Here is a 26,650-nt window from a genome sequence, read left to right on the forward strand (position 1 = left end):
GCATGTTGCTGGAATTAGGATTATATGTTGGAATGCATATTAGTATATAATTTCATTCGCCAGCCAAATCAAAGATTACTATAATGTTGTTTTTACTTTGTTCAGTGTCGAATTAGGGAGCACCTCATACACGGTCAGTAGTCAACGGCCTGGTTTGGAATGCAGTGTGCAACTGTCTAAATTATCATATAGGCCTACGTTACGCATGTTACAGAGGCGTGGGTGGGTGGGTAGCTGACAGATTTGGATTTAATTTATTAAAATTCTGGGTCTCCAATAAAAGCAGTCTCTGAGAAACTGAGGAAAATGTTGAATGCTAAAAGTGTTGCAAACGTCCCCACTTCACTTTCCCTACGCTAATTTATGCAAATGATCTTACTGAACTCTAGATGGCGCAATGGATTTATGTCCGCATAGCGTCTGAATAATGTTAGCGAATCGGTTCCTGTGAATGATGAACCAGTTCAGCAATCCGACTCACTGACTGTACCTATTATTTTGGATTTTTTTCCAAATTAAAAATATGTTGTTTTCATTAATAATCCATTTAAATTATATTGTGTTTATTGTGCTTGATGCTATAATTTGTTGCTATAATGCTATAATTACAGCTGTTGAGTCCCTGCCAAACGTATTAGGATGATTCACCAGAAATAACGTATTATTTATTTAACCTTTATTTAACCAGGCAAGTTACCTAAGAACAAGTTCTTATTTTCAACAACAGCCTGGCAGGAGAATTAGATCTCCTGAAAGACATACACACTGCAGTAGGCCATATAAAACATTCATAAATCATTTACATTCTGTAATAAAAACACTCCTTAAATTTTTTTTGAACGCTGAAATTGAAATATATGATTCAATTTCAGTGACTTTTCTACCAAATTCCAGTCATTAGGAGCAGCAAAACAAAAAGTTGAACGAGCATAAGCAGTTTTCTTCTTTTATATGGGAAATTACCGAGGGAACCCATGACTCGAAAAATGATTAATACAGTTCTTTAACGAATAATAATGTCAAAAATTTCCCGTATATTGTTCCTCACCTCATAAGGATCCGCGCCTTACGAATCAGTTAGACCAACTCATTGAAAAGAATCGGTTCACACAAACAATTCTTTTGAGAATCGAATCGGACATTATCACTCCCAGCTGACAGTTTGAGCACGCGGTAGATTACAAAATCTCAGAAACTCGACAATGGATTTCGATGAAGATAGAGGTATGTGGAGTTAATATATGTATTTGATTAATTGTTGTTGGGTGATCAACATTGAGCAACTTTTTGGATCTTTAATGATTGATTTTTTGTTGTTGTTGTTCTTAATTACAATTCTCGTTCTCGAGCAGTTTACAAGTGTTTACTGCTCAATGAATGCCATGTAAACTTTACAGCTATAGGTGATTCTTCACCACCAGAGACTCCAGCCACTAAAATGTCCAGACAACAGATATTAACACTTATTGCAATGGCCTCCATAAACTTCAGTTCAATGATCTGCTATTCCATTCTGGGACCATTTTTCCCAAATGAGGTACATTGATTGTATTTGATATATGACTTGTACGATTAACTGTTATATGAAATTGTTTTATGTACTCTGCTCAGGGCATTTAAAGGCTTCTGCTATAATAGATTGAAAATGATGTTTGCTTGATTAATTTTCTAGGCAAAGAAGAAAGGTGTCAGTCAATCTATGATTGGTTTAATATTCGGAATCTATGCATTATGCACTTTGGTGGGCTCTTTGATACTTGGTAAATATGTAAGTTAATAATTATTTCAGGAGATAATATTCAGCAGCTTTTTATAATAGATTGCAATGCACACTATATCAGTGCATTTGACCTCTGTTTCAGATTGTCCAGATAGGAGCCAAGTTTATGATTGTGGCAGGGTTGTTTATATCGAGCGTATGTACTGTACTTTTCGGGTGAGTAAATCTGTGATAGTTTTGTCTTTTAGTCCATCTATATAAGTGTTACCACATGTTCCCTTAGTATATATACGTATTTTAAAATACACAGTCCTTGTACTCATAGGTGTGTCCATCATTTAATTTGATACTATTATCATTTGCTCTGCAGGTTTCTTGACCAAGTGTCTGATGGTACAGTTTTCATCGTGCTCTGTTTTATCACACGGTGCATAAATGCGTTCGGCTTTTCTGCCGCCGTTACATCGTCTTATGCAGTTTCAGCAAAAGTTTTCCCTGACAACATAGCAACTGTTTTGGTGAGCTGCTTGTTTTCAGTGCAGTAAAAGTGTTTTGGAGTAAACTGACAATGGAGGCACTATTGCTCATGTCACAAAGACATGCTGTTCGAAGAGAATCATCATTAGATTCAGTTAATCAGTCTGGTGGTTTTTTTTTTAAGTTTCTCACGGTCGAGGCATATACACAATGACAATAACATTCTTATGTTTTTAATAGATGTGTTACAGTGAATCATTAACATCTTGTTTTCACAGGGCTTCATGGAGATTTTTACAGGGCTTGGCCTGATATTGGGCCCTCCGTTGGGTGGTTGGCTGTATCAGTTATTCGGATATGAAATCCCTTTCGTTTTCACGGGATGTCTTCTGTTTGCCACAGTACCCCTCAATATGTGGATTTTACCGAGCTTTGGTTAGTGCGGATTTCGTACTGGTTAAATATCACATGATTTGAATCATTTAATTTAAAGTCTTTTCCATTTAGCGTTCTACTACTATTGTCACAAGGATGTGATTTGAAATGTGTCTGTTTTTGTTATTGTTTACCCTCCAGCCATAGAGATAGACATGTCTGTTATCTCATTCTTATATAGATGCTGTTCCTTCCCAGAATTCCTTCTTCAGATTGTGTACCAGAATAAAGATCCTTCTCATCTGCTTTGTGGTGTTCACAATGAGTTCAGGACTTGGCTTCCTGGATGCAACACTGTCCATATTTGCCATTGAAAAGGTTCTTCTTTAGAAAGCATCCATCCATCCATCCATCCATCCATCCCTCTATCCACATACACATTATGTTTTTCTTTAATGTAAACATGCCAGTTTCAATCAGGGAAAATGGTTTAAACTTTATTTTAAAAATGTATTGTCGAATTGTAAATATTAATGTAAAAAGTTTCCTGTAATAATTTGAAAACATCTTTGTGAATGTTTTGTGTGAACAGCTTCATCTCAGCGCTGGTTCAGTGGGGCTGCTCATGATTGGACTCTCACTGCCGTATGGGGTGGCATCACCCATCTTTGGTGTGATCAGTGATAAATATCCTGTAAGTCAACATTCAAACAATCATCGACATGTTTACAGGGACAACTTGAAATTCTTACAAGAAAAAACTTTGTTTGAAATTTCTAAAATGACTGATGATTTACTCCGTTACCGACCACTTTTTGCTTGCTTATTAAATGCAAGTTCTATTCATGTGTTTGGAAATGTTTTGGTTTGAAATATATTTTTAGGTAAATATAAGCGTAAATCAAGTGTTCTTAATTAAGAAATAATTTCATCTGTGGATGTGAAATGGGGCTCTGTGCAGTCAATTAGGAAGTGGATGATGGTGATCGGAGGAATGGCCACAGCGGTAAGCTTCTGTTTCCTCGGCCCACTTCCTGTTTTTCACATTAGGAGGTAAAACCTTCTTTTTTTACTTTCAAATTTTTTGGAATGTTAATTTCTCCTCTTTTGCTTTAAACCATCTTAACTGTTGGTGTCCAGCTAAGCTTTTATTGCCTTTTCCCCTTATCAATTATTTTAGTAATCATAAATGTATCATTCAAAAGCTTAAACACTCATAATTCATCTTTTGATAAATGTTTTGGAATTGGACACTGAAACAGTATGTTAAAAGCTCTTAGTACGCTCAATTTTTGTGACATCTACTTTAAATTTAGAACACATTTACATTAGACATGGCTTTGATTTAAATTGTTTTGTAATATATATATACACTCCTGAACAAAATCTTAAGACCAGGGGATGCATTGCAAGTTTTACACATTTCGCACTTGTGGATCATAACCGGGTTTTAAGTGCAGCTTCAAAATGCCAAAAGAAGAAACAGGAGCAAGAGACAAAAAATAGAGAGTAGGCAATTTATTGAAAACTGCATTTAAACTCAAACAGGCCATTCATCAGCTTATCAAAAGTTTAAGACCATAGCCAAAAAATAAACGCACAACAGTACTAAAAGTGTCAAAAAAGGACTCAGTAGTGAGTAGCCCCACCGTTCTTGTTGATCACTTCAAAAACTCGCTTCGGCATGCTTGATGCGACTGTTTCCAGGAGGCTGGTGGGAACGTTGCTCCATGTGGTGAAGATGGCTTCACGAAGGGCATCCATGGTCTGGAACTGACGTCCATTTTTGTAAACTTCCCTTGCCATCCATCCCCAAATGTTCTTAAAGGGATTTAGATCAGGGGAACACGCAGGATGGTCCAAAAGAGCAACGTTATTCTCCTGGAAGAAGTCCTTCGTCGGGTGGGCTTTGTGAATTGCAGCATTGTCCTGTTGAAAGACCCAGTCATTACCGCACAGACGGGGGCCCTCGGTCAAGAGGGATGCCCACTGCAACAGATCCACATAGCCAGTCTCCGTTTGACGGCCCGGCACAACCTGAAGCTCCATTTTCCCATTGAAGGAAAAAGCACCCCAGATCATGATGGAGCCTCCTCCACTGCGCCGCGTAGAAAACATCTCAGGTGGGATCTCCTTGTCATGCCAGTAACGTGGAAGCCATCAGGACCATCCAGATTAAAAATTTTCTCGTCAGAGAATAAAACTTTCTTCCACTTTTCAATGTCCCATGTTTGGTGCTTCCTTGGAAATTCTAATTCGGGCAGGTTGGTGTCGTGGGAGGAGAGGTGGCCTTGGAAGACGTTTTTTGTTCTTGAAGCCCTTCTCTAGCAGATGACGTCTTATGGTTATTGGGCTGCAGTCAGCATCAGTAAGGGCCTTAATTTGGGTTGAGGATCGACCTGTGTCTTCACGGACAACCCGTCGGATCCTGCGGCTCAGTGCAGGTGAAATCTTTTTGGGTCTACCACTTAACTTTTTTGTCCCGTAACTCTCAGGATTTTTTAAGAAATGTAAAATGACTGTCTTACTGCGTCCAACCTCAGCAGCGATGGCGCATTGCGAAAGGCCTTGCTTGTGCAACTCAACAATCCTGCCACGTTCAAAGAGAGAAAGCCTTTTTGCCTTTGCCATCAGGAGATCTTGACAGTATGACTGCTTGAAGGACAATGACATGAAAGCCATATTTTTGTGCAGATTTGACCTTTTTATGGCTATGGTCTTAAACTTTTGATCAGCTGATGAACGGCCTGTTTGAGTTTAAATGCAGTTTTCAATAAATTGCCTACTCTCTATTTTTTATCTTTTTTTCCTGTTTCTTCTTTTGGCATTTTGAAGCTTCACTTACAACCCGGTTATGATCCACTAGTGCGAAAAGTGTAAAACTTGCAATGCATCCCCTGGTCTTAAGATTTTGTTCAGGAGTTCAGTACATTTGCTTGTAGACTCAAACTTCTGTAACTTTTTTACACTTTCAGTTTTTGAAGTGCTTTCTGCAATAATTTGTCTTCTTTACAAAGAGACCAACAGGTTAAGTTTTGTTATTGTAAATATCCATCACCATTAAGTCAAATGTTTTTCTTTGTCCAGTCAGATCTGGCTCACCGTCCTCATGCTGGTCGTGGTGGGCTTTTCTCTGTGTATGACCTGTATCCCCACCTTCGCTGAGATGATCGCTTGTGCACAGTGAGACTTTAATGCACCCGGTTACTGTATTTCAGACTAGATTCCTGGAATCCAGTGCTGTTAACCCTAAAACTAGTGCTGGGTGGTATGACCAAAAATCTGTATCTCAGAACTTTTTTAAGATTCTGGCGGTTTCACACAAGCAATGTGTGCCAGGTGGCTGGCTGCAGTAGTATAAGTCTGCGCTCCATGTAATCGAACTAAAAAGCGGAAAAAAATACACTTCTGTCAATTTAGGTAGTTCTTATATCACACAAACATATGTGTTTGTTTTTCCAATAGGTTTGGCTTTAAGTGAGTTATTTGATGCTATAAAAGTGGGGTGATGATTGAAAGCTGTGTGGGTGTATAGGCAGGATCTTGACGATCACTACTGCACAGACTTGGTTGCCATTGACGTAAGTGTCATTTATACCCTTTTCTTACAGCAGCTGGAATAATTAAACGTATCATTTTGATGGCGGCTTGAAATCCATAAAGGTCCAAATTACAATCATCATTGACAACTGGAGATTCACCCATAGTCAAAATCAAAATATTAGACTGTACAGAAATTGAAATCTACAGGTAAAGCTAATACACACTAAATGTATAGTACGAGCAATCTTTGAGGACCACTTAGGAAAGCTGGATCCTGTGAGGGCAATTAAAAATTCAGCTGAAAAATCTTTCCATGGTGGAATGGCAAAAGAAGTCACAGCTCAGGGCTGTCTGGAAAAAAGAGCGTGGTCTGCTTGAATAAACAAGTGAAAACACTAGTGAACACATCATGGGGTGAAAGATGTGCAGGAACATCCACAGCACCCCCATGATAATGAAAAACTGAATCCAAAGCACATGTAGGAAAGCACATCCAAGTCAGAATGTGAAAAGCAAGGGGAGTTAAGGGACTCTTCCCAGCTCCCTGCTTCTGACCATTCTCATCCTCCTATGTTGTCTTCACATGTTGAAGTGAATTAATCAAATGTTTGATCTCTGCCAACTCTAAAGAAAGCACAGCGACCATGTTAGAGACTGAAGTTTCCTCAGGAAGTGAATGTTCTTCACCTCACATGAAGATATGGCCCTCTTTTTATATGGGAGGGCAGCATCAGATGTCCAGCGTTTCTGACCTTGTGGAGGGGTTAAATCCAACTGCCCAGCTCTACACAGATCTGTGAAAGCCTCTCAGATGTTGAATACTCAAACATGATGGACAAGTATCATGAGATTATCCAGGAGAAGACTATTAGGGCCCAGTTTACAGGTCAGTGGAAAAACCAAGTGGATTGATGGTAATGAAACAAGAAAATAAATCGCTACTTTCTCCGGGAATAACGGACAGGAAATTCCAACCAAAACCTCACAAATTAATAAAAATACTCAGACCAGGTCCAAAACAGCCCTGACCCATCAAGGCATGGACTCCACTAGACCCCTGAAGGTGTGCTGTGGTATCTGGCCCCAGATTGTTAGATGCAGATCCTTTAAGTTGCGAGGTGGGCCCTCCATGGATCAGACTTGATGGTCAGCACATCCCACTGGGGCTTGATTGGACTAGGATCTGGAGAATTTAGAGTCCAAGTCAACAAGTCCAAGTTAACAACTCAAACTCGCTGTGCTCCTCAAACCATTCCTGAACCATTTTTGCTTGGTGGCAGGGCGCATTATCCTGGTGGAAGAGGACACAGCCACCAGAGAATACCGTTTCCATGAAAGGGTGTAGATGGTCTGCAACAGTGCTCAGGTAGGTGATCCTTGATGGAAAAGAACCTGATTCATCAGACCAGGCCACCTTCTTCCATTGCTCCATGGTCCAGTTCTGATGCTCACGTGCCCACTGTTGGGGCTTTCGCCGGTGGACAGGGTTCAGCATGACTGGTCTGCTATGCAGCCCCATACACAACAAACTTTGATGCACTATGTATTCCGACACCTTTCTATCAGAATCAGCATTAACTTCTTGAGCTAAAGTAGCTCATCTGTTTGATCAGGCCACACGTGCATCAATGAGCCTTGGCCAATCATGACCCTGTTCACCATTGTTCCTTCCTTGGAGCATTTTTGATTTATAATGACCCACTCCAGACCGGGAACACCCCACAAGAGCTGCAGTTTTGGAGATGCTCTTATCTATTTATTGTCTAGCCGTAAAAAATTGGCCCTTATCAAAACGCGCTCAAATTCTTACACTTGCCCATTTTTCCTGCGTCTAATACATCAACTTTGAGGACAAAATGTTAACTTGTTGCCTAATATATCTAGCCTGGATGCCAGCCGAACTTAGCCCCGCCCACATTTTTTAAAAGTCGGGCAGTTTGGTCTGGCCTCGCTCCATAGAGGAGTATTTATCCCCGAACAGGAACTGTTCGGACCATTGAAATCATCAGGGTGGGCGTTAGACGATGACGGACAGATGATTAACAGTAACGTAATCATGCATGTCATCAAAGGGGCTTGGATTATATTTGATCAAATCCTAAACAGAGAGATTGTCTGTATATGCATTCACCATCACAATTTCTCTCAGAAATGATGATCATGTTGGGTAAGTACTCTCTGTATCATTACATTTTTTTATTTTTTTTTACAACACCGGCAAAGATCGTGTATTCCAGCCTGATTTCAGCGTCCGTGCAGACAGGGTTGCCAAGTTTTTACAACAAAACCCGCCAACTACTAGCCCTAAACAATAGCTTCTCGGGGGGTTCTTCGGGGAAACAATGGTGTTTGGGGGGTAAAATGTGTGTTATTTTGGCAAGGTTGCCTGCTAAAATTCGTACTCATGGGTCTATATATCACATAGTAGTCACTTCAACCCGCGGACATAGAAAACAACCTGCCTTTCTGACATAGAAAACAACCAACTTGGCAATACAGTGCAGTTGAGCTCTGTTGACATTTGATAATGCGTCGCTTTGTTGCTATGATTGGTTGTAGGTCTCTCCAATTGAGGTCTTTCCTGGTTCAGTTGAAACACGCCCCATAATCACAGCCCAATGGAGCAGTTTCAGACTCATATTCTGACTAGAATTGAATATGACCACGTCAGGCTATAATATATCCCACCCACTAACAGACGCCAAGATTGTGTTATTCACTTCACCTGTCATAATGCAACACCTGATCTACAATGGACGATGGTTTGAACCAAGGGGCACAAAGTATAATATAGGAGCTGAAAATATAGGAACTCTCCAAATGCTGGTGAAATACTTCAAATCCAGCAGGTTGTATTTTGTTTAGTGATATTTACACTATCTCAACCAGGCTAAAAAAGATAAAGCTAAATGCAGAATGCTGAGCTACTGTGTCTTATAACCCCTCAGAACTCAGCGTACTTCACTACATGACTGTTGGTATATTCTTTTGCTGCGATAAACCTCTAGTGTTACACTACCTCTGGCGGTCAGAAGGAAAGAAACAGAGCTGCAGTGTTCATTCACAGAACATCCAGACTTAAGATTTCAAAAGCATTTTTTAGCTTTAGTATTCACAAACACTAGTCCATATTGAAATTTGATTCATTATACAGCCCTACTTTTGTTTTATTCAAAAGCAGAATGTCAGAATTTTATACAGCAGGTTATATTACATTTGTAATTGGATTCTGTGATTCCATTTTCGTTTCCGCATTACGGAAATCATTGGGCTCTACATGGTATTTTCAATATTAAAGTGAGTTATTTGTGTGGGTTATTTATTATTGTGTATTAAGCTGCTGCCTTAAAGCCTCGGGAGAGGGATGTTATTGGTGGCGCCATGACTAGGTGCTAAGCGTCATTGCAGAAGCCATCAGCACAGAGATCTCTCTTAGCAGGCACCAGCAGCCAGCACATCGCTTTATTACATTTGTCAAGGCTGGAGAGAAACCACCACGAAGTAGAAACCCTGCCAGGGGACTTCTGCCAAAACAGCCTGGGAATGGAAGCTAAGGGTCGACCTCGGAAGGTGCCTCAAATTCTCAGAAACCATTATCACGACCACGCTTAGGCATGATATGGTCCTCCAGAAAGTACACTCTTAGAAGAATCGGCGCTACGTATTTGAAAGTGCCAAATAATTTTTTCTTGTCATTATAGAACCTTTTTAGCATTAAAAGTTATTTGGAGTTGAGTATATATACCTTTAAGGTTCTATATAGAATCTTTTCTTCTAAAAGTGCGGTCCTACTGTTATTGGCTGTGCCCTGGGAAGACTGAATGGAAGAGGGCCAAGTACGAGGAGGTGGTAATAGAATGCCGTAGTAGGGGATAGAAGACCCGGTGCCTCCCTATATCGAGAAAGTTGCAGAAAGTTTACTGGCCAGTTGCTCTGCAGGACTTTCAAGCTCCTGGGAATCAATGTGTTGATGTGATTTCCCCTGAAATGGTTCCAGCTGTTAGCAGCTCCTCCCCTTTTTTGAAACAGCTAATAGCGTTTAGTTAATACACCGTGTCAGTTTGACTAGAGCCTTTCTGTTTGGTAAAGCCAGTTTCCTCTAACCGTTTCTCATCATAATCTCCTCCATATCGCTTTGAAATACAGTATTCTGTGCAGAATTGAAACGGGTCCGATATGTTTGCGCATATGATACGCGCTACGCTTTCGTGTCTGGTGTCTCTAATTAACGGCTCTGGTCTAGACTGTGTGTGAAACACGTGAAAACAGACTTCATTAACCTCAGCTGAAATCATTTACACTGAATCGTTTCCTATCGCATATATAGTGTGCTATGTGCTGTTCACCATGTAGAAATTAAATTAGTAAATGTGTTAACAATGAACCGATTTCAGCCACAACTACAGCAGCATAGGGGGCGGGCTTTAGATTCTAGAGAGCATTTGATTGGACAGAAGATTTGAGGAGAAGGTGAAGTCTGTGAGGATGTCACCAAAATCTGAGATTCATTTGAACAGAAGTGGGAGACTAAGTTTTGCTGAAAAGTTTTGCACCAGCTTATTCATAACTTTAAGGCTGACATTGTCATACTAAAAGCTAAAAAACTTAAATTTTGATTAATATTTATCCCCTCTCAATACCCTCTACTTACCGCTCTCTGTGGCCTTTGAATAGAAGCAGCAGCAGAACAGAAGCAGTTTGTTAAGCTCCTACATGGAGGTATTTGAAAAATGCATATTGAATGTGAAATTGAAACCGGTATACTGGTTTAAATGGTATACTTCCCAACACTACCTGAACAAAATACTACAATACGAACTTATAATCTGTGAAAATAACATGTTTTGATGCACATATTCCTATTTTTGCAGTGAAAATGGCTTTGAGGAGAGCTTGAGTACACTGGGATTGGTGTCAGGGTTGTTCTCTGCAGTGTGGTCTGCTGGGTGTGTATTGAATTAAAGTTTACATGTTTTACTAAAGTATAGTTTATATAATTCCCAGTCATTAAACCTGAATTATTTTTTTCATGTTGAAGCATGTTCTTTGGGCCGACCATCGGAGGATACATGACACAAGCACTAAACTTTGAATGGAGCGCGGGAGTTCAAGGCGCACTCGCTTTTCTCGCTGTAAGAACAAAAGATGTGCAAATAAATGTATAACAGACCTTTTTTTTTTTTTTTTTTAAATAGATCAGTTATGTGTGCATTTTTATACATATTAATTTTTTGGCTAATATGTTTACCCTGACTTTCTTTTAGGCCTTACTTCAACTAATATATTTCACAATAGAGGACGTACAAAATAAGTATGTTTTTTTTTTTTATTAACTTTATTCAGAAAATTATTCAAATTAAATATTAAATTATAAAAATAAACATTGTTTTCATTTAAAATATTCCCCTAATTTCTTAAATTGGTACAAAATGGTATGCTCCGAAAACATTGATTATGCATAATCATATTTTGTGTTGCAGGTCACAAAAGGCCAAAAAGATTGAAATGTCATCTCAAGGAGAAAAATCCCCTCTTCTCCCCAAGACAGATCGTCTCAGAGTTGACATCGGCTGAAAAAAACTGCTAAAAACTTTTAAATGGAAGAACAGACTTAATCATATTGCTGCTAAATACAGATGTGGAAAATAACACGTGGCAAATGAACAACGCAGGGAAGGCCAATACATGTATTATTTTGAAATGGACACACCGTTCCACATCTACAGGAGATCTGGGAACATTTACAAAAGTAAATGTTAAAAGCCCTGTAAGATTGAATTAAGAGGAGATATGATGTATTAAAGTTTAATGTATAATAACACACTTTACAGACCTGAGATGTGCCTTGTGACGAAACATTTAAAAGTGTATTTATCTTTTACCCTGTTTATTAAAATATTCTAGGGTATTACTTACACTTGAAAGTAATACTTACAACTACTTTCATTCCCTCACTTAAAAATGTTGCCTTTCGATTTGTTTTGTTTTTTTACAATCTTGCTTCTCAAACGCTGTTTGGGGAATTAAATAAGTATATTTAACAAACTAAAGTGAAACAGTGAATCATATTTTGGCTTATTGTATTTAGCAAATTAGATTAGCATGATATATCTATTCTGAAAACTGTACTTTTAGTAAATTAAAACCTTTCATATATAAGTATTTATATACATTGTCTTTGGATTTTCTGAGGTCTTAAAGTTTCAGAAATCTTTTGGGACTAGTGCAAGAATGTGGGATTTGTATGTTACTTAACACAGATTACCCGTCTAGTTTGTGACTGACCCCATTTCAAACTGCTTTTACAGATTTGAAGAAAAAAAAGACATTGCCATATTCCTGATGAAAACAACGTCTACAAATGTACAATTTTACAAAATACATTACAATGTGCATTGCAGTATTTTCATAGCATTTAAGATCATTGAGTTCTTCAGAGCTGTAGCATAAATATGGATCTATCCAACACTGCAGAGTGGTTTACTCTTTTACTTTACAATATGTGCAATTTCCTGGTGAGTTGTACAATTTTGCATGGATTTGTCATACAGAAATGTATAAATACATGTGGTTAATTGTATGTATTACCTATGGTGCTAAATAAATGGTGTCGTTTATTCCCTTTTGTGATATGTGAAAAATGCATTTATAATTAGAAATGATCATTATGATTACAGCTAGAGTTGTTCTGGTTACACTCAAGATTAATTTAAAGAAAATGTTACGTTGCGACATTAACAATAAAATAAAAGTGTATATACATAAACACAATACAAAACAATCCTGTAAAACTACTTATTACAAATACCAGTATTAAAATTACAAAATATATATTTTAAAATAAGGCCAACTACAAAAGATAGATCCATTTGAACACTTTTTGGAACCCGTATTCCTTAATCAGTCCTAGAAATCCGATCAGGTGACGTCAGTTCGGTCCTTCAGCTTCAAACGCACCACTGGCCTGGCCTAGTCTGGGGAGGGGTCTCCTTCTAGATAAAGCGGAAGACACTTCATGACCTGAGGATGGGATCTGAGGCAGAACAGAGGGAACTTCACTCCGCTTCACCTTTTTCTTCTTCCTTTTTGTTCTGTAAAGAAAATGAGTGAAGAGAAATAAACATTTTTAACTTTCATTAATGTGTAATGTTGCTGTTTGAGCATAAAAAATTACTGAAATGTTACAAACCACAAACACACTTCATAGGGAGTAAGTGCAGAGGCAAATAGGATGGTTATTGTAGTTCTAGGCTACAGTAAATGTGAGCATGCATTTTCTCATACATTTACTTGAGTCAGTATTTCTCAAAATAAATAATAACAGTGAAACGCAAACTCAGAATATTATGCAAACCCTCAATCATTCAATGTTGAACCACAAATATACTTGATGTATATACATTGTATTTGCTGCTGACCACTGATGATCCAATTCAACCATACTAATAAGTAAAAATGACTTTAGATAAACTATATATTTGTGTTTCTTTTATCTTGCAATAACTTTCTTTTCCTGCAATCCAAAATGGCAGCACCCTCCACTGTACAGCTGTGAATTTGCATTTCCTTCAGACTAAAGTTATTCATTTCCCCTTAAGTGCGAAAGATCTTTTGCCAAAAATATTTTGTTTGTTTGTTATTAAGACCAAGACTCAGACCAGGTGAGAAAAAGTTATTTCAAACTAACAAATTACTTGCCATAAAAAGTAACTAAGTAACACAATTAGTTACTTTTTCAGGAAGCAATGGATTACATTTAAAGGGATCCCATGGTGTTGAGACTTGTATGGCTTAATATAACATAAATGATGTCTCTTACTGAATTATGTAGTAGAAAACCCATGAAAGATCTACGTTATTTTAAAAATCGATTTTATATTTGGACCATGGGCGGCGCCATTTTGTTTGCGTTCTAGGTTGATGACGTAGAGTGGTTGAACTCCTCAATCAGCTGGTGTTACCCGTAGCTATTTTTACCACAACGCAACTCGAAAATTGTTTCAGAGTTAAACAAAACCAATGAATTCCTTTGTAATTATACTTAAAACACACTCAAACATACATGTGCACACAAACTCACCTACACAAGTCACAAACAGATCGGCGGGCGCGCACACGACAGGCTCTGTCTCAATCGAGATGTTGGGCTGCTCAGTCTCCACGACAGGGGCTGAATCTGAAATCGACCCTATACCCTTAAATAGGGCATTATTTGAAGGGACGGACATATAGTGTTGTCCGACACCATAGTGGACAGTTCGAGTGCAGTCATTCAGTCTCACGTTCCACCGCAATAACGAGTAAAGCGGATTTACAAACAGCTGTCCGACTTCACGCACTCAAACATACATGTGCACACAAACTCTCTCTCTCACACAGACTCTCACACATACCCCAACAGATCGGCGCGAACACACACACACACACACACACACACACACACACCCCAACAGATCGGCGCAAACATACACACCCCAACAGATCGGCGCGAACACACACACACACGCACGCACTGCGCGCGCATACATAACCCTCAATCTATTCCCTGTGTTGATATCCTGTTCAACACATCCAGTTCCCTAGATAGACTGTTGATAGATTAACTATAATGCCTAATGTGACCAGCAGAGGGAAATATCTAGGTAGGACGATGGGATAAAGTAACGTGAGGAAGAGAGGCAGGATGTTTTGGTGATGATGCATGCGATTGAGACAGAGCAGTCAGGTGTGTGTGTGCGCGCCCGCCGATCTGTTTGTGACTTGTGTAGGTGAGTTTGTGTGCACATGTATGTTTGAGTGTGTTTTAAGTACAATTACAAAGCAATTCATTTGTTTTGTTTAACTCTGAAACAATTTTCGAGTTGCGTTGTGGTAAAAATAGCAACGGGTAACGCCAGCTGATTGAGGAGTTCAACCACTCTACGTCATCAACCTAGAACGCAAACAAAATGGCGCCGCCCATGGTCCAAATATAAAATCGATTTTTTAAATAACGTAGATCTTTCATGGGTTTTCTACCACATAATTCAGTAAGAGACATCATTTATGTTATATTAAGCCATACAAGTCTCAACACCATGGGATCCCTTTAAAAGAAACTTTCCCCAACACTTCACATTTAAATAATTCCTTCCCAAGGCATACACAAAAATTAGTGTGGCCTGGTTGAGTGGCGTTAGTAGTGCGTTGAAACTCCGTTTTGGTAAAGGGTGTGACATTTCCCTTACGAAAATGAACCATGGTTTTACTAAAAAACAAAAACATGGCTATTGTAGTTAAACCATGGTAGCCACAAACGAACCATGGTTTTGCAACTCTAACCATAGTTTAAACATGGTATTTGCAGTAAAACTGTGGTTATACAAATGGTAATTTGGTTAAAAAAAAAAAAAAAAAAAACCTTACTACACTTTGACTATAATAAAATAATGATTAATTTCCGAAAGGGTTCTGAAACAAGCTCAAAGCAGTTTACCAATCACAACACACTGGTCCAGCCAACCAATCAGGGCATATTGCGCTTTTCAGATGGAGGGGCTTCATAGAGACAGGAATTAAACCAGGCGTTACTGACAAGTATGAGTTTTTTGGACATTCAAGCATAAAAACCTAATCTAGCAGACCCCAAATTTTGTAAAAGGGAATAATAGGTCCCCTAATTCATACATGGTGGAGGATGCTTCAGGGTCAGTGTCCAGCTCTGAGATGATCTTCAGCTCTCCAGAGGCACTGATGGCTGCAGACAGCTGCAGGAGGAACATCAGAGACAAAGTAGATCATCAGAATTAGCGATTACAATTTTTTCATCTGTTTGATGGGAGGGATAAATTATAATTTGTCATTACCTGGACTGGGGTTGCACGCTCAACTCCATTTTGATCTAACAGTGATGGTTGTGCTTGTAAAGCTCTTGAAAGCTCTTCCTCAAAGCTCCCTATGGGAGATACATTTGGACGTTAGGGGTGTAAATCAAACGGTTCATCACAATATGACCTGAATATCTCATAGCCAGCCAGACGATAATTGCAGATCCATCAAAAAAATAGCTGTGATATGATTACGATTTGATTCAGGGGTATAATCGATAGATATATCAATATTATTCATATGTCGAAAATTTCTCACACAGAGCTTAAGTACAGAAATTATTTATTTTTCGCATCTTTATGCGCTTGAATGCTTAAATTAGCAAGGCATAAAACATGCAACTGAGAGTTTTGTGATGATTCAGCACGGCCCGAACAGGACAGTGGCAGTACAGTCTTTCACGCTGGCTGCATGATACTGATCATGATACTCTCATGGTGTTCTTAAAGCGGGGGTGAAATGCTGTTTCATGCATACTGAGCTTTTTACACTGTTAAAGACTTGGATTCCCATCCTAAACATAGACAAAGTTTCAAAAACCAATGTTGGACGTTTGATGGAGTATTTCTGTGTCAAAAATACTCCTTCCGGTTTCTCACAAGTTTCGGAGAGTTTTTTTCGAGTATGGGCTCTATCGCTTGACGTCGATAGAGCGGAAGGTCCTTGTATGGGCTGTACGGGCTCTTCTCCCGGTAGGGTGCGCGCACATGACTAGAGCGAGAGGAAATGCATGGCCATTAACACTTGCTCAGCTGCAGATCCAGTCTTCCGTGAACACTTATGTCGTTATAGTCCGCGGCGCTCCACATTATTCCTATGGGTGACGTCGAGCGACTTCAACGCTTCAGCACAGCATTCCGGGAAGGCAGCGCTGCATTTGAACCGATTTGAACGCAGAAATGACGGGAAGCTTCACAACATCACGCTTCGGTCGTGTCGCAAAAGTGGATCTCCACGGTCACTGCTGTTACAGGACTTCACGAAATCAACAATGTTACCAAAGAAGTGTGTTTTTGACGGAGCGGTCCCAGCGATAAAGGTTCACAGTCCTGCTTTGGAAGCAGACGGTGAGTAAAACTGCTTCAAATGTCTGTGTTTTTGGCTATCGTCGCGTAAGTAAACATCAGTAAACAACACGATCGTGTATAACGTTAGTTAATTTATCAATGGAGCATGCGATCTATGGTGTGTGTTTAAATATATTTGTTTAGCTGACCAATATAGGTGTCAGTTTGTTTATTGGAAAACCACCCAAACATAAAATTTGCGTTCTCACAAAGCGTGCTTCTTCATTCAAATGCGCTAACGGACTCTATTGTTGTTCAATGTACAACGTTACACTAGTCTGACGTGCAAAACCGTTTTGCTTGCTACTGCTAAGGTTTAGTCGCATACAATAGTCCATAAACCGAATCATGTCCTCATAAACTGCGAGTAAAGACACACAAATGTTGACAGGCCACTAAATACAGTCCATACCACAGAGACGGACGTCCTGCTGTTGCTGTTTCTCCTGTTTCATTTATTTCAGCCTCCGGATCTGATTCTGGATCATATATCTATTAGTTGAATCTGATCGATTGCCATGGTTTATTTAGGGTAACGTTTTCGTTCCACGCTTGAGGACGTCACCGCTTTGTGTGCACTCATCATTCTTTAGCTCCGCCCACACGATATGCCTCCAAACGCTTGGTTTTTTTCGGGAAAGACTCGGTACAGCCTATCTTTCTTTTATAAAACTAAATACTTTTCGGAGATATGAAGGATGCAATACTACTCTATAGGTACTCAAGATTGACATGAGATTGACTGAAACTGAGTGTTTCACCCTCCCTTTAAGAAACGCGCCCCAGTTGCCCCGGCATAGCCCTGGCCCATTGTTGAGGTTGACATCACTTTACCTTGTCCGAGATGCCACAAAACATCTTCTAAATAGTAATTAGGGTAACGGTTCACGTATATGCATCCCGCAAATTTCAGGTTTTTTTTAACCATCAATAATAACAATAAGCTCTGTGTAGCCACTGTGGCTAGTGGTTTTCCAAAGTTACTAGCCACTTAGTATTTTAATTGGCCACAATTTTTACATTGACACCATGGGGAAAAACTGCCAGATATTTTTAATATTATCTCGTAATTTGGCAGCAGGTATATTAGGCTGCTGTGCCTTTAAGACCTGATGCATGGATCCACTTTACTGTTATACATTACTTTTCTTTCTCAACTGACTTTGTTAACGTGAACACTGGCCAAGGCATTTTGACATTATTTTGTGTGTATTTGATTGTTTAAGTGCAATAAGGCATCGGAAATGGCTTTATGTGCGCACACGTTGTGTGTGAGCACAAAATGTGTAGGAATGAGTAAACGTATCCCACGCCCTGTTCAATTCAAGCCCTGTAACACTAATATTATTTATCTGGAGCAAATGAAACGGGGAGGGTTTGTGTGTCAACTCACTGTCAGGAGATGAGAGCGAGAAGGCGCAGCTGGTAGTATCTATTCTGCTGAAAATTTGTATTGGAAGCGTTTCAGTAGCCAAAGGGGCTAGTGGGAGTGACTGCATTACACTCCACTGCTGAAATCCACCTGCATTTGGTGGGTGTCCTTATTTAGGTATCGATATTTTTACTCATTGCATCGATACATCAATTAATCATTTGATTGATGTATTGTTACACACCTAATGGATTTAGATGAGATAATATCATGCATGTGTTTTTTGTTATCAAACCCCCATTCACATACCTTCATCAGCCACATAGGATGCTGGGAAATATCCCTCTTGCCCAGTGACCAGTCGCCCAAACCACCAGCTGTCGTTGTCTTTGTACAGTACATGGATCACATCACCGCGGCGTATGGAAAGCTCATCCGATCGATTGGCTCTGTACTCATACAACGACACAACCTAGAGAAGATTTCACACAAGAGATATAAAACAAAAACATTTACAATATCACTCCCCAAGCTATTTATATTGTGATATAAATCATTTTAAAAAATAAGTTTACCGTCTGGTAGGTTTGCCCAAACTCTGTCTCTTCTTGTTGAGAGGATTCATAATCCAGTAAACTCTGTGGACATTAACACAATATTAATTTAATAGAGTAGGACCTTCCATAGTTCATAAGCTAACCTGTACTCTAACCAAGCGGCAACCTCCCGCGGTCTCTCTTGAAGCCAATACGGAAGTAATTTAAACTGCAATTCCTTGATTGGCCACTAGGGACCGGCTCCAGAAGGGAGCACAATCTCATTGAGCCCCATGTTAAAATGCCCAACTTTACAGCAGGAAAAAACATGTTTACAGCCTGGTACAAATTGTGTTTTTGGTCAATACGGCTAATTTTGCCCTTCATGACAACTGTGAGTGGGGTGAATTTTTTTTATAACGCATTCGTTTACATTATATAAAGCCTTAAAGTTCTGCATAATTAAGGGCATGGTTACTATGAGTGACAGGCGGATAGCCATTTATCCGCTGTCTGTTAGTCATCGCGTGACCTAAGCTCCGCCCACGGACCGCCTCTTTGCCCATTTTCTGTTATCCGGGGCGTGACGCGCAATGAAGCGTTGCCAAGATGGCGACGCCCAGCTCGTCTCTACTTCATGCTTCAGAACGGCTTATCAGAATCCTATGGGTGACGTCACGGACACTACGTCCATATTTTTTTTACAGTCTATGGTACTAACCTGTATTGACTTTTGGATTGCTCCTGCCTGATCGATTGCTCCTGTCTGCCTTGCTGCAGTATTTGTAGCTCTGTACAGCTTTGCTTTTGAATCTCTATTTGATATATCTATCGAATAGATTTGTATTTTATACTGCTAAATATAACTTACTCATCACCATATATTGTTTTATATTGCCTATCACTTTAAATTTGACATCACTAGCTTTTAATCTAAATCACTATCATCACACAGCATTAGCATTTCACTAGATTTAAACTGAAACTGCTTTTAAAAAAAATATATATATATATATTATAGCTTCCGCTGCCTTTGCTCCTCCTTTTATGCTCCCGTCACATGGCCGCGAGACGATACCGGTGTGTCATGCAGCTGGCACTCATTAACACTCGTCACCGGCCCGCTCTTGCGGTCCCTTCGCCCCGCTGCTTGTCACACCACAATATATATATATATATATACAAACACACAACCTTTCAAAAGTTTGCAGATTTTTTTATGTTTTTGAAAGAAATCCTTCAGAAATCATTCTAATATGCAGATTTGCTGCATAACCATTTATTATTATTATTATTATCATCAATGTTGAAAACAGTTGTGCTGGTTGATACTTTTGTGGAAACCATCATACATCTTTTAAGGATTCTTTGATGAATAGAAGGTTCAATAGAACAGCATTCATTTGAAATAGAAATCTTTTGTAGCATTTATAAATGTCTTTACTGTCACTTCTGATCAATTTAATGCATTCTTCCTGAATAAAATTATTAATTTCTTGCAAACATTTGAATTGTAGTGTAATACAAAAACTGATGACTGTGTCTTACTTTTTGTTGTTTAAGGGATGGAGCTCTTCTAATGGGCTGCCCAGCGGGACAGTAACCACCTGTGAGAGGAGAGGAAAACTTAAAACCCTTATGACATGTCATTTCATAAGGTTTTTAAGTATCTTGGAAACTAAAAGGTTTTCAAAATACATTTAATAATCAAATTTCCCTTCTCCAATGTACTTTGCTCTTTAAACGATGCATGTTCGAGTTATTTTCTATGATATAAAGGATAATGTAGAGAACGTACTGTTGTGTGAGGCGAGTGTTGCCTGTGGAATGAGCTGAGCGCTGAGTGATGTGGACATCTGGAGTTTGGAGTGAGGGGACAGTAGAGATGGAGGAGGAAGATATGAGTTCAGGCCCTGAAAAAAACAATAACCTATTACTAGGGATGCACGATATTGGATTTTTGCCGATATCCGGTATGCCGATATTTTTCAGCTCATTTTGGCCGATGCCGATACCGATGCCGATATATGTTTATTTTTTCCTTTGTTTGGAAACAACACCATTTTGAGCAAAAACTATTTTTTTTCATTCTGGTTTAAGATTTCTGAGGTATCCTTACTAAAAGGATTCTTGTTGAAGATAAATAAATGTTAATAAAGTTCTTCTTATGATAAGAGTATATTAAAAGCTCTGAAAATAACAATAATAAAGTCAGTAATTTTTCACCTCAGATGCAGCTGTAACCTAAATATTTTATTTTTGGATTTAACATTTGTGCACATGAAGTTGGGGTGGCATGACATCCATTGATGCTGTCTTTTAATTCTACAATTATTGTAGAGCACCTTGGATTATTTTTCATCATCCCTTTCGTAAAATTTTATTACAGATTAATACACTGTATATAAAAGTATTTAATTTACAAGTGTCATGCTTGTGATTTATGACATCATTACTGATTTGTTTATTTAGAACAAGAAGTAACTTCAATTTATTTGTGTATTCTACTTTTCATTGTATTACTGTAACAACAGCGCCCCCACTACATGTATAAATATATAGCGGTCTAACTGGAGGGCACTAGGACCTGGAGGAGCTTCTGCTGTTGTGGAGGCTGCCGTACGCGCTAGAGAGTGGGGAGACGCGATTGGGCTTGTTTTGGGCTAGTTTTGTTGTGAAAACGTGGCAAATCTGCTGCTGACGGTCACGTCCTTCTGTACGTGCATTCAGAAATTCAAGGCAGCATTTAAAAACAGTCAATATAATCACTGTACATGCAATGTATTCTTGTTTTCACTTGAAGAATGACCGCAGTGCTGACATGGTCTTATCGCTGTAGCACTCTTTGCACACGTGAGTTATTGCAGGCATATTAACACGTTATCATATCGGCAAGGCATATCGGCATAATGTTTTCATATCGGTCGATGCCGATTTGTATATTTTAAGCGTTTTTTGGCCGATTCCCATGTCGTGCCGATAATATCGTGCATCCCTACCTATTACTGAGGATCAGCATCACAGGGCACAGGATGGTATGGTATCAATTTCTGAGTACATATTTCATTGCCAATCGCATTGCAAATATTTTGTAATCATTGAGTAAGAGATTAACAAAACATGCCCACTGCAATACATTTGTTTTGGCTCAAAAACTAGTACTGTTATGTCTTTAAATGTAACTCTAAAAGCTATGTTGCAACTAACTTTTTTATAACTTTTATAACAAGTGCAAATATTTACCTCAAGGCTTCTTCCCAAGTTAGACATGCCACCTTAAAAACAAAACAGGAAAACATTGCTTTAATTTACAACAGAATTCATTGCACATGCATTAAAAATACAGCTCATTTTTAAATTTTCATGAATATCACTTGCCTTGTTCATATATATCCACTCCAGGGGAACTACGATGGGGCTCCTGCAAAAAAATGGTTTGAAGTTTGAAGTCTGATTGATTATTGACTAAATTATAATATAGATGAATATAATCATTAACATTTTTACCAGTACAGAGTCTAGTTTCTGTTTGACCCGCTGCATCTTTAGGGACACACGAGCTGTGCTGGCGAATCTGTCCATGCCGGTGGCAGAGGGGTTCTGAAAGGTCGTGACCTCTGATGAATTCCTGCCTGTCTTACTGTCCAGGTTCTCTGAACGACTCAAACCTCTCAAACTCTCCACCTCCATCTGAGCCACTGCGTACAAGCACAAAAAAACACTCATCTTTACACAGACAATGATCATGTGAATTTTGTGATTCAAAACATCAGCTATGCTTTCATCCACCTATTTTAAGCACATTTTGGGATATCACATTAAAAATAGCATGACCGTCTTTCCGTGCAAGTCATTTTGAGGGGGAAAAAAGAGTTTGTCTCTTTCATCTCACTGGATGGAAAATGTTTAACGAGGTATTCCAATTTTGCACATAAATTAACTGGATGGAAACAAAGCTACTGATGAATCTGAATGAGTGGTTTTCTGAGTTGCTTGGAGGACTCACCCTTCCGGTCATACAGATAGAGATGAATGAGCTGGTTTTGGCCAAAGGAACAGAAGGCCACCAGGTTCTCATGAGGGTGGAAGGCAACAGCTCGAATTGCAGATGAATAACACAGCTCAGAGTAAACGGCGACCTGGTCACCTGATCAAGAGAAATTCAAATTCAACCTCCACTTGGATTTTCTTGAGACTTTCAAGGTAATCAGCAAACCTAGTGTAACTCATACGGTTCTACTCACACCGCTCTGAGCGGGATTCAAACCTGTCTTTACCGACATGGGAGGCAGCAACATTAAAGGGTTACTTCAGCGATTAGCATATGGCTTTGTATCAGTAGAAACCCTGGAGTATATTCAAATGATTGTGCTGGAAAATTCCTCCGATGACGCAAATTGACGATATTTGCGTTAAATATAATCTGACTCCTAATCTGAGTTAGTGCTGTGAGACTAACACGGCAACTGGACCGTTATATTGAACAGACACAGTATGTAATTGTAGTGTCTGTAATCCAGTAGCGGTGGCTTTGGGAATGCCACACATTGTCTGATTTTTTTTTATAGATTTTTTTTTTGTGCAAATTATGGTGGAAAATAAGTATTTGGTCACCTCCAAAAAAAGCAAGATTTCTGTCTCTCACAGACCTGTAACTTCTTCTTTAAGAGGCTCTTCTGTTTTCCACTCGTAACCTGTATTATTGGCACCCGTTTGAACTCGTTATCAGTATAAAATACACCTGTCCACAACCTCAAACAGTCAGACTCCAAACTCCACTATGGCCAAGACCAAAGAGCTGTCAAAGGACACCAGAAACAAAATTGTAGACCTGCACCAGACTGGGAAGACTGAATCTGCATTAGGTAAGCAGCTTAGTGTAAAGAAATCAACTGTGGGAGCAATTATTAGAAAATGGAAGACATACAAGACCACTGATAATCTACCTCGATCTTGGGCTCCACCCCCGTGGGGTCAAAATAAGGAACACAAGAACAGTGAGCAAAAAATCTCAGAACCACACAGGGGGACCAAGGGAATGACCCGCAGAAAGCTGGGACCAAAGTAACAAAGGCTACCATCAGTAACACATTACGCAAATCCTGCAGTGCCAGACGTGTCCCCTTGCTTAAGCCAGTACATGTCCAGGCCCGTCTGAAGTTTGCTAGAGAGCATTTGGATGATCCAGAACAGGAATTTGGAGAATGTCATATGGTCAGATGAAACCAAAATATAACTTTTTGGTAAAAACTCAACTTGTCATGTTTGGAGGAGAAAGAATGCTGAGTTGCACCATACCTACTGTGAAGCATGGAGGGTGGAAACATCATTTGGGTCTGTTTTTCTGCAAAGGGACCAGGACGACTGATCCGTGTAAAGGAAAGAATGAATGAGGCCATGTATCGTGAGATTTTGAATAAAAACTTTCCATCAGCAAAGGCATGAAGAACGTGGCTGGGTCTTTCAGCATGACAATGATCCCAAACATACTGCCCGGGCAACAAAGGAGTGGGTTCGTAAGAAGCATTTTAAGGTCCTGGTGTGGCCTAGCCCGTCTCCAGATCTCAACCCCATTGAAACTCTTTGGAGGGAGTTGAAAATCCGAGTTGCCCAGCGACACCCTCAAAACATCACTGCTCTAGATGAGATCTGCATGAAGGAATGGGCCAAACTGCCAGAAACAGTGTGTAAAGACCTTGTGGCGACTTACAGAAAACCTCTGTACAGTTTGACCTCTGTCACTGCCAACAAAGGGTATATAACTAAGTATTGAGATGAACTTTTGTTATTGACCAAATACTTATTTTCCACCATAATTTGCAAATAAATTCTTTACAAATCAGACAATGTGATTTTCTGGATTTTTTTCCCATTCTGTCTCTCATAGTTGAAGTGTACCTATGATGAAAAATACAGGCCTCTCTCTACTTTTTAAGTGGGAGAACTTGCACAATTGGTGGCTGACTAAAAATTTGCCCCGCTGTACAAAAGAAGCTGTACGTAACCGAAAGCGAAATGACCTATTTTACAAAATACAGGAGTTTGTTGCGCATAACCCATACTGCCTCAAAACAATCTCCAAACCTGTTTCAGAGTTCCACACATACGCCAATCCGTCTTCACTGCCCGAAAAGATGAAGCTTCCACAGGGAGTGAATGTGCTGTTGATTCTCTCCCTGTAGTTGGTGGCACCTATGTATTTCTTTACTGCAAGACTGTAAGGCAAAACAATTGTTTGTTTCAATAGATTTGCACTTTGTTTTCTTTTATAACTTCCTGTCAGAGTGGTTGCATCAACATCATCAACTATTAGCATGTGCACTGACTTGGCTTTTTTTAAAGACACATTTAAAGTCAACATAAAAATAAAATTGACCCCATTTACTCTTAATATACATATAGTCTCACTCTGCGCAACATATCTGTGCACGTTATCAATTCTGAATTAAACATATTTAAATTAAATGGATTTAACAAAATATAATATTACATGCTAGTTTTTAAATAAATACCCACCTATTAATAAAAAAGATAGATACAGCTATTAATAAAAAGATAGATACTTACATTCTCAGATCCATGACCCTTAAAACGCTGTCTTTGGCATGAATTAAAAGTCGTCTTCCATTTGGATGCACCTCTAATGAGTTGATGGATATTCCATTCAGATCTGCCTCTTTAATTTCCTGTTGAGAAATACTGAATTGGCATTCCTTTAAGGCTTGGGATACACTACTCAACATTTGCCTGATTTACAGTCTGAAGGAGTCTATGCTAGTTGTCGAAATTTAGAGCTATTCTGCAGATATTCGCCAGTCAGAGTTGCCAGATTTAGCAGAAAATTGAAAAGTGCATGATGGGAAGAGACTCAGATTTTTTTGCTTCAGACTATAAATCCACTCGTTTGAAGGATATCAAACATCTTTGATAATTTGAGCTGATTTAAGCACATATAGGGTCAGATTTAATAAACGGCAAATTAGCGTGCGAGCAGAGTTCCAAAAAAAGAGAGGGAGTGGAAAGTTCTGCGTGTGATCTATTAGCGATGTACAAACTAAAGAACTCAGCCGAATTATTTCCATAATGACCAATGCATTCTACCAAGAGCCGCACAAATTAGCGCCTGGTTTAAAACTTTTGAGCGGTAAATTATGAAATTTACCAGTACATTGACTAGCGCAAATTTTAATAAATCACCATTCATTTAAATACTTAACTACTTTTGAGCGGTAAATTATGAAATTTACCAGTACATTGACTAGCGCAAATTTTAATAAATCACCATTCATTTAAATACTCTCCTCCCATAAATGCATATGCAATAGGGTCGGCTACAAAAATAACCCTGTCACTGCATGTCATTCGTAAATCCTGACAGTAGTTTATTTAATGCCAAGAGGGTTTGTGCTAGCACAAGCTGCTAGTAAATATGGGCCATAATGTTTTAATTTGTTGTGTTTGGAATGACTTGAAAATCTGATTGTGGCAAGGGGGGCGTGGTTCAGCGAGGTCTGCAGCGGGAGAGAGAGCCGCGGGACAAGCGGTAAGTGAGTGGGTTGGAAGCAAATTAATAACACCTGTCTCTTGTTCTAGTAATGAGCGCGGAGAGGGGATAAAACCTCGGTGGAACCGGAGATCGAGGAGAGAGAGAGATCGGACGGTTGATACGAATGCACAGAGACTGAGATACCGG

General features: G+C 39.2%; 2 protein-coding genes across 3 annotated transcripts in view; one reads left to right on the forward strand and one right to left on the reverse strand.

The window, feature by feature from the left end:
• The first annotated feature begins 1,123 nt into the window (after window positions 1–1,123).
• slc18b1 (solute carrier family 18 member B1) lies at window positions 1,124–11,719 on the forward strand. 2 transcript variants are annotated; one of them, XM_067456146.1, is made up of 14 exons: window positions 1,124–1,224; window positions 1,398–1,537; window positions 1,673–1,768; window positions 1,863–1,936; window positions 2,091–2,238; window positions 2,476–2,632; window positions 2,814–2,950; window positions 3,165–3,266; window positions 3,534–3,625; window positions 5,660–5,755; window positions 10,987–11,061; window positions 11,154–11,247; window positions 11,380–11,426; window positions 11,596–11,719. In XM_067456146.1, exons 1-14 carry the CDS (start codon window positions 1,203–1,205, stop codon window positions 11,687–11,689), a joined length of 1,374 nt encoding a protein of 457 aa, XP_067312247.1. In that variant the 5' UTR covers window positions 1,124–1,202; the 3' UTR covers window positions 11,690–11,719. The 2 variants fall into 2 exon arrangements, with proteins under 2 accessions (XP_067312247.1, XP_067312248.1); XM_067456147.1 differs by having other exon boundaries at window positions 3,534–3,578; window positions 5,664–5,755.
• Window positions 11,494–26,650, reverse strand: part of ahi1 (Abelson helper integration site 1) — a 33,670-nt gene continuing 18,513 nt past the window's right edge. Inside the window, 13 exon segments of the mRNA XM_067456149.1 lie at window positions 11,494–13,206; window positions 15,782–15,861; window positions 15,961–16,049; window positions 18,731–18,893; window positions 18,997–19,059; window positions 20,506–20,564; window positions 20,756–20,870; window positions 22,201–22,232; window positions 22,336–22,378; window positions 22,465–22,655; window positions 22,964–23,104; window positions 25,042–25,172; window positions 25,525–25,643. Of these exon segments, the coding sequence (XP_067312250.1) occupies window positions 12,966–13,206; window positions 15,782–15,861; window positions 15,961–16,049; window positions 18,731–18,893; window positions 18,997–19,059; window positions 20,506–20,564; window positions 20,756–20,870; window positions 22,201–22,232; window positions 22,336–22,378; window positions 22,465–22,655; window positions 22,964–23,104; window positions 25,042–25,172; window positions 25,525–25,643 (1,467 nt within the window). The 3' untranslated portion in view covers window positions 11,494–12,965.

Source organism: Pseudorasbora parva, chromosome 10, assembly GCF_024679245.1.
Source record: "Pseudorasbora parva isolate DD20220531a chromosome 10, ASM2467924v1, whole genome shotgun sequence".
NCBI lineage: Eukaryota > Metazoa > Chordata > Actinopteri > Cypriniformes > Gobionidae > Pseudorasbora > Pseudorasbora parva.

Excerpts from the sequence above, each read along its gene's own strand:
- slc18b1 (XM_067456146.1), top strand. The coding sequence starts at position 1,203 with ATGGATTTCGATGAAGATAGAG. Across the intron at positions 1,769-1,862 it reads CTTTGATACTTGGTAAATAT|ATTGTCCAGATAGGAGCCAA; the intron begins GTAAGTTAATAA and ends CCTCTGTTTCAG. Across the intron at positions 2,951-3,164 it reads CCATATTTGCCATTGAAAAG|CTTCATCTCAGCGCTGGTTC; the intron begins GTTCTTCTTTAG and ends TTGTGTGAACAG.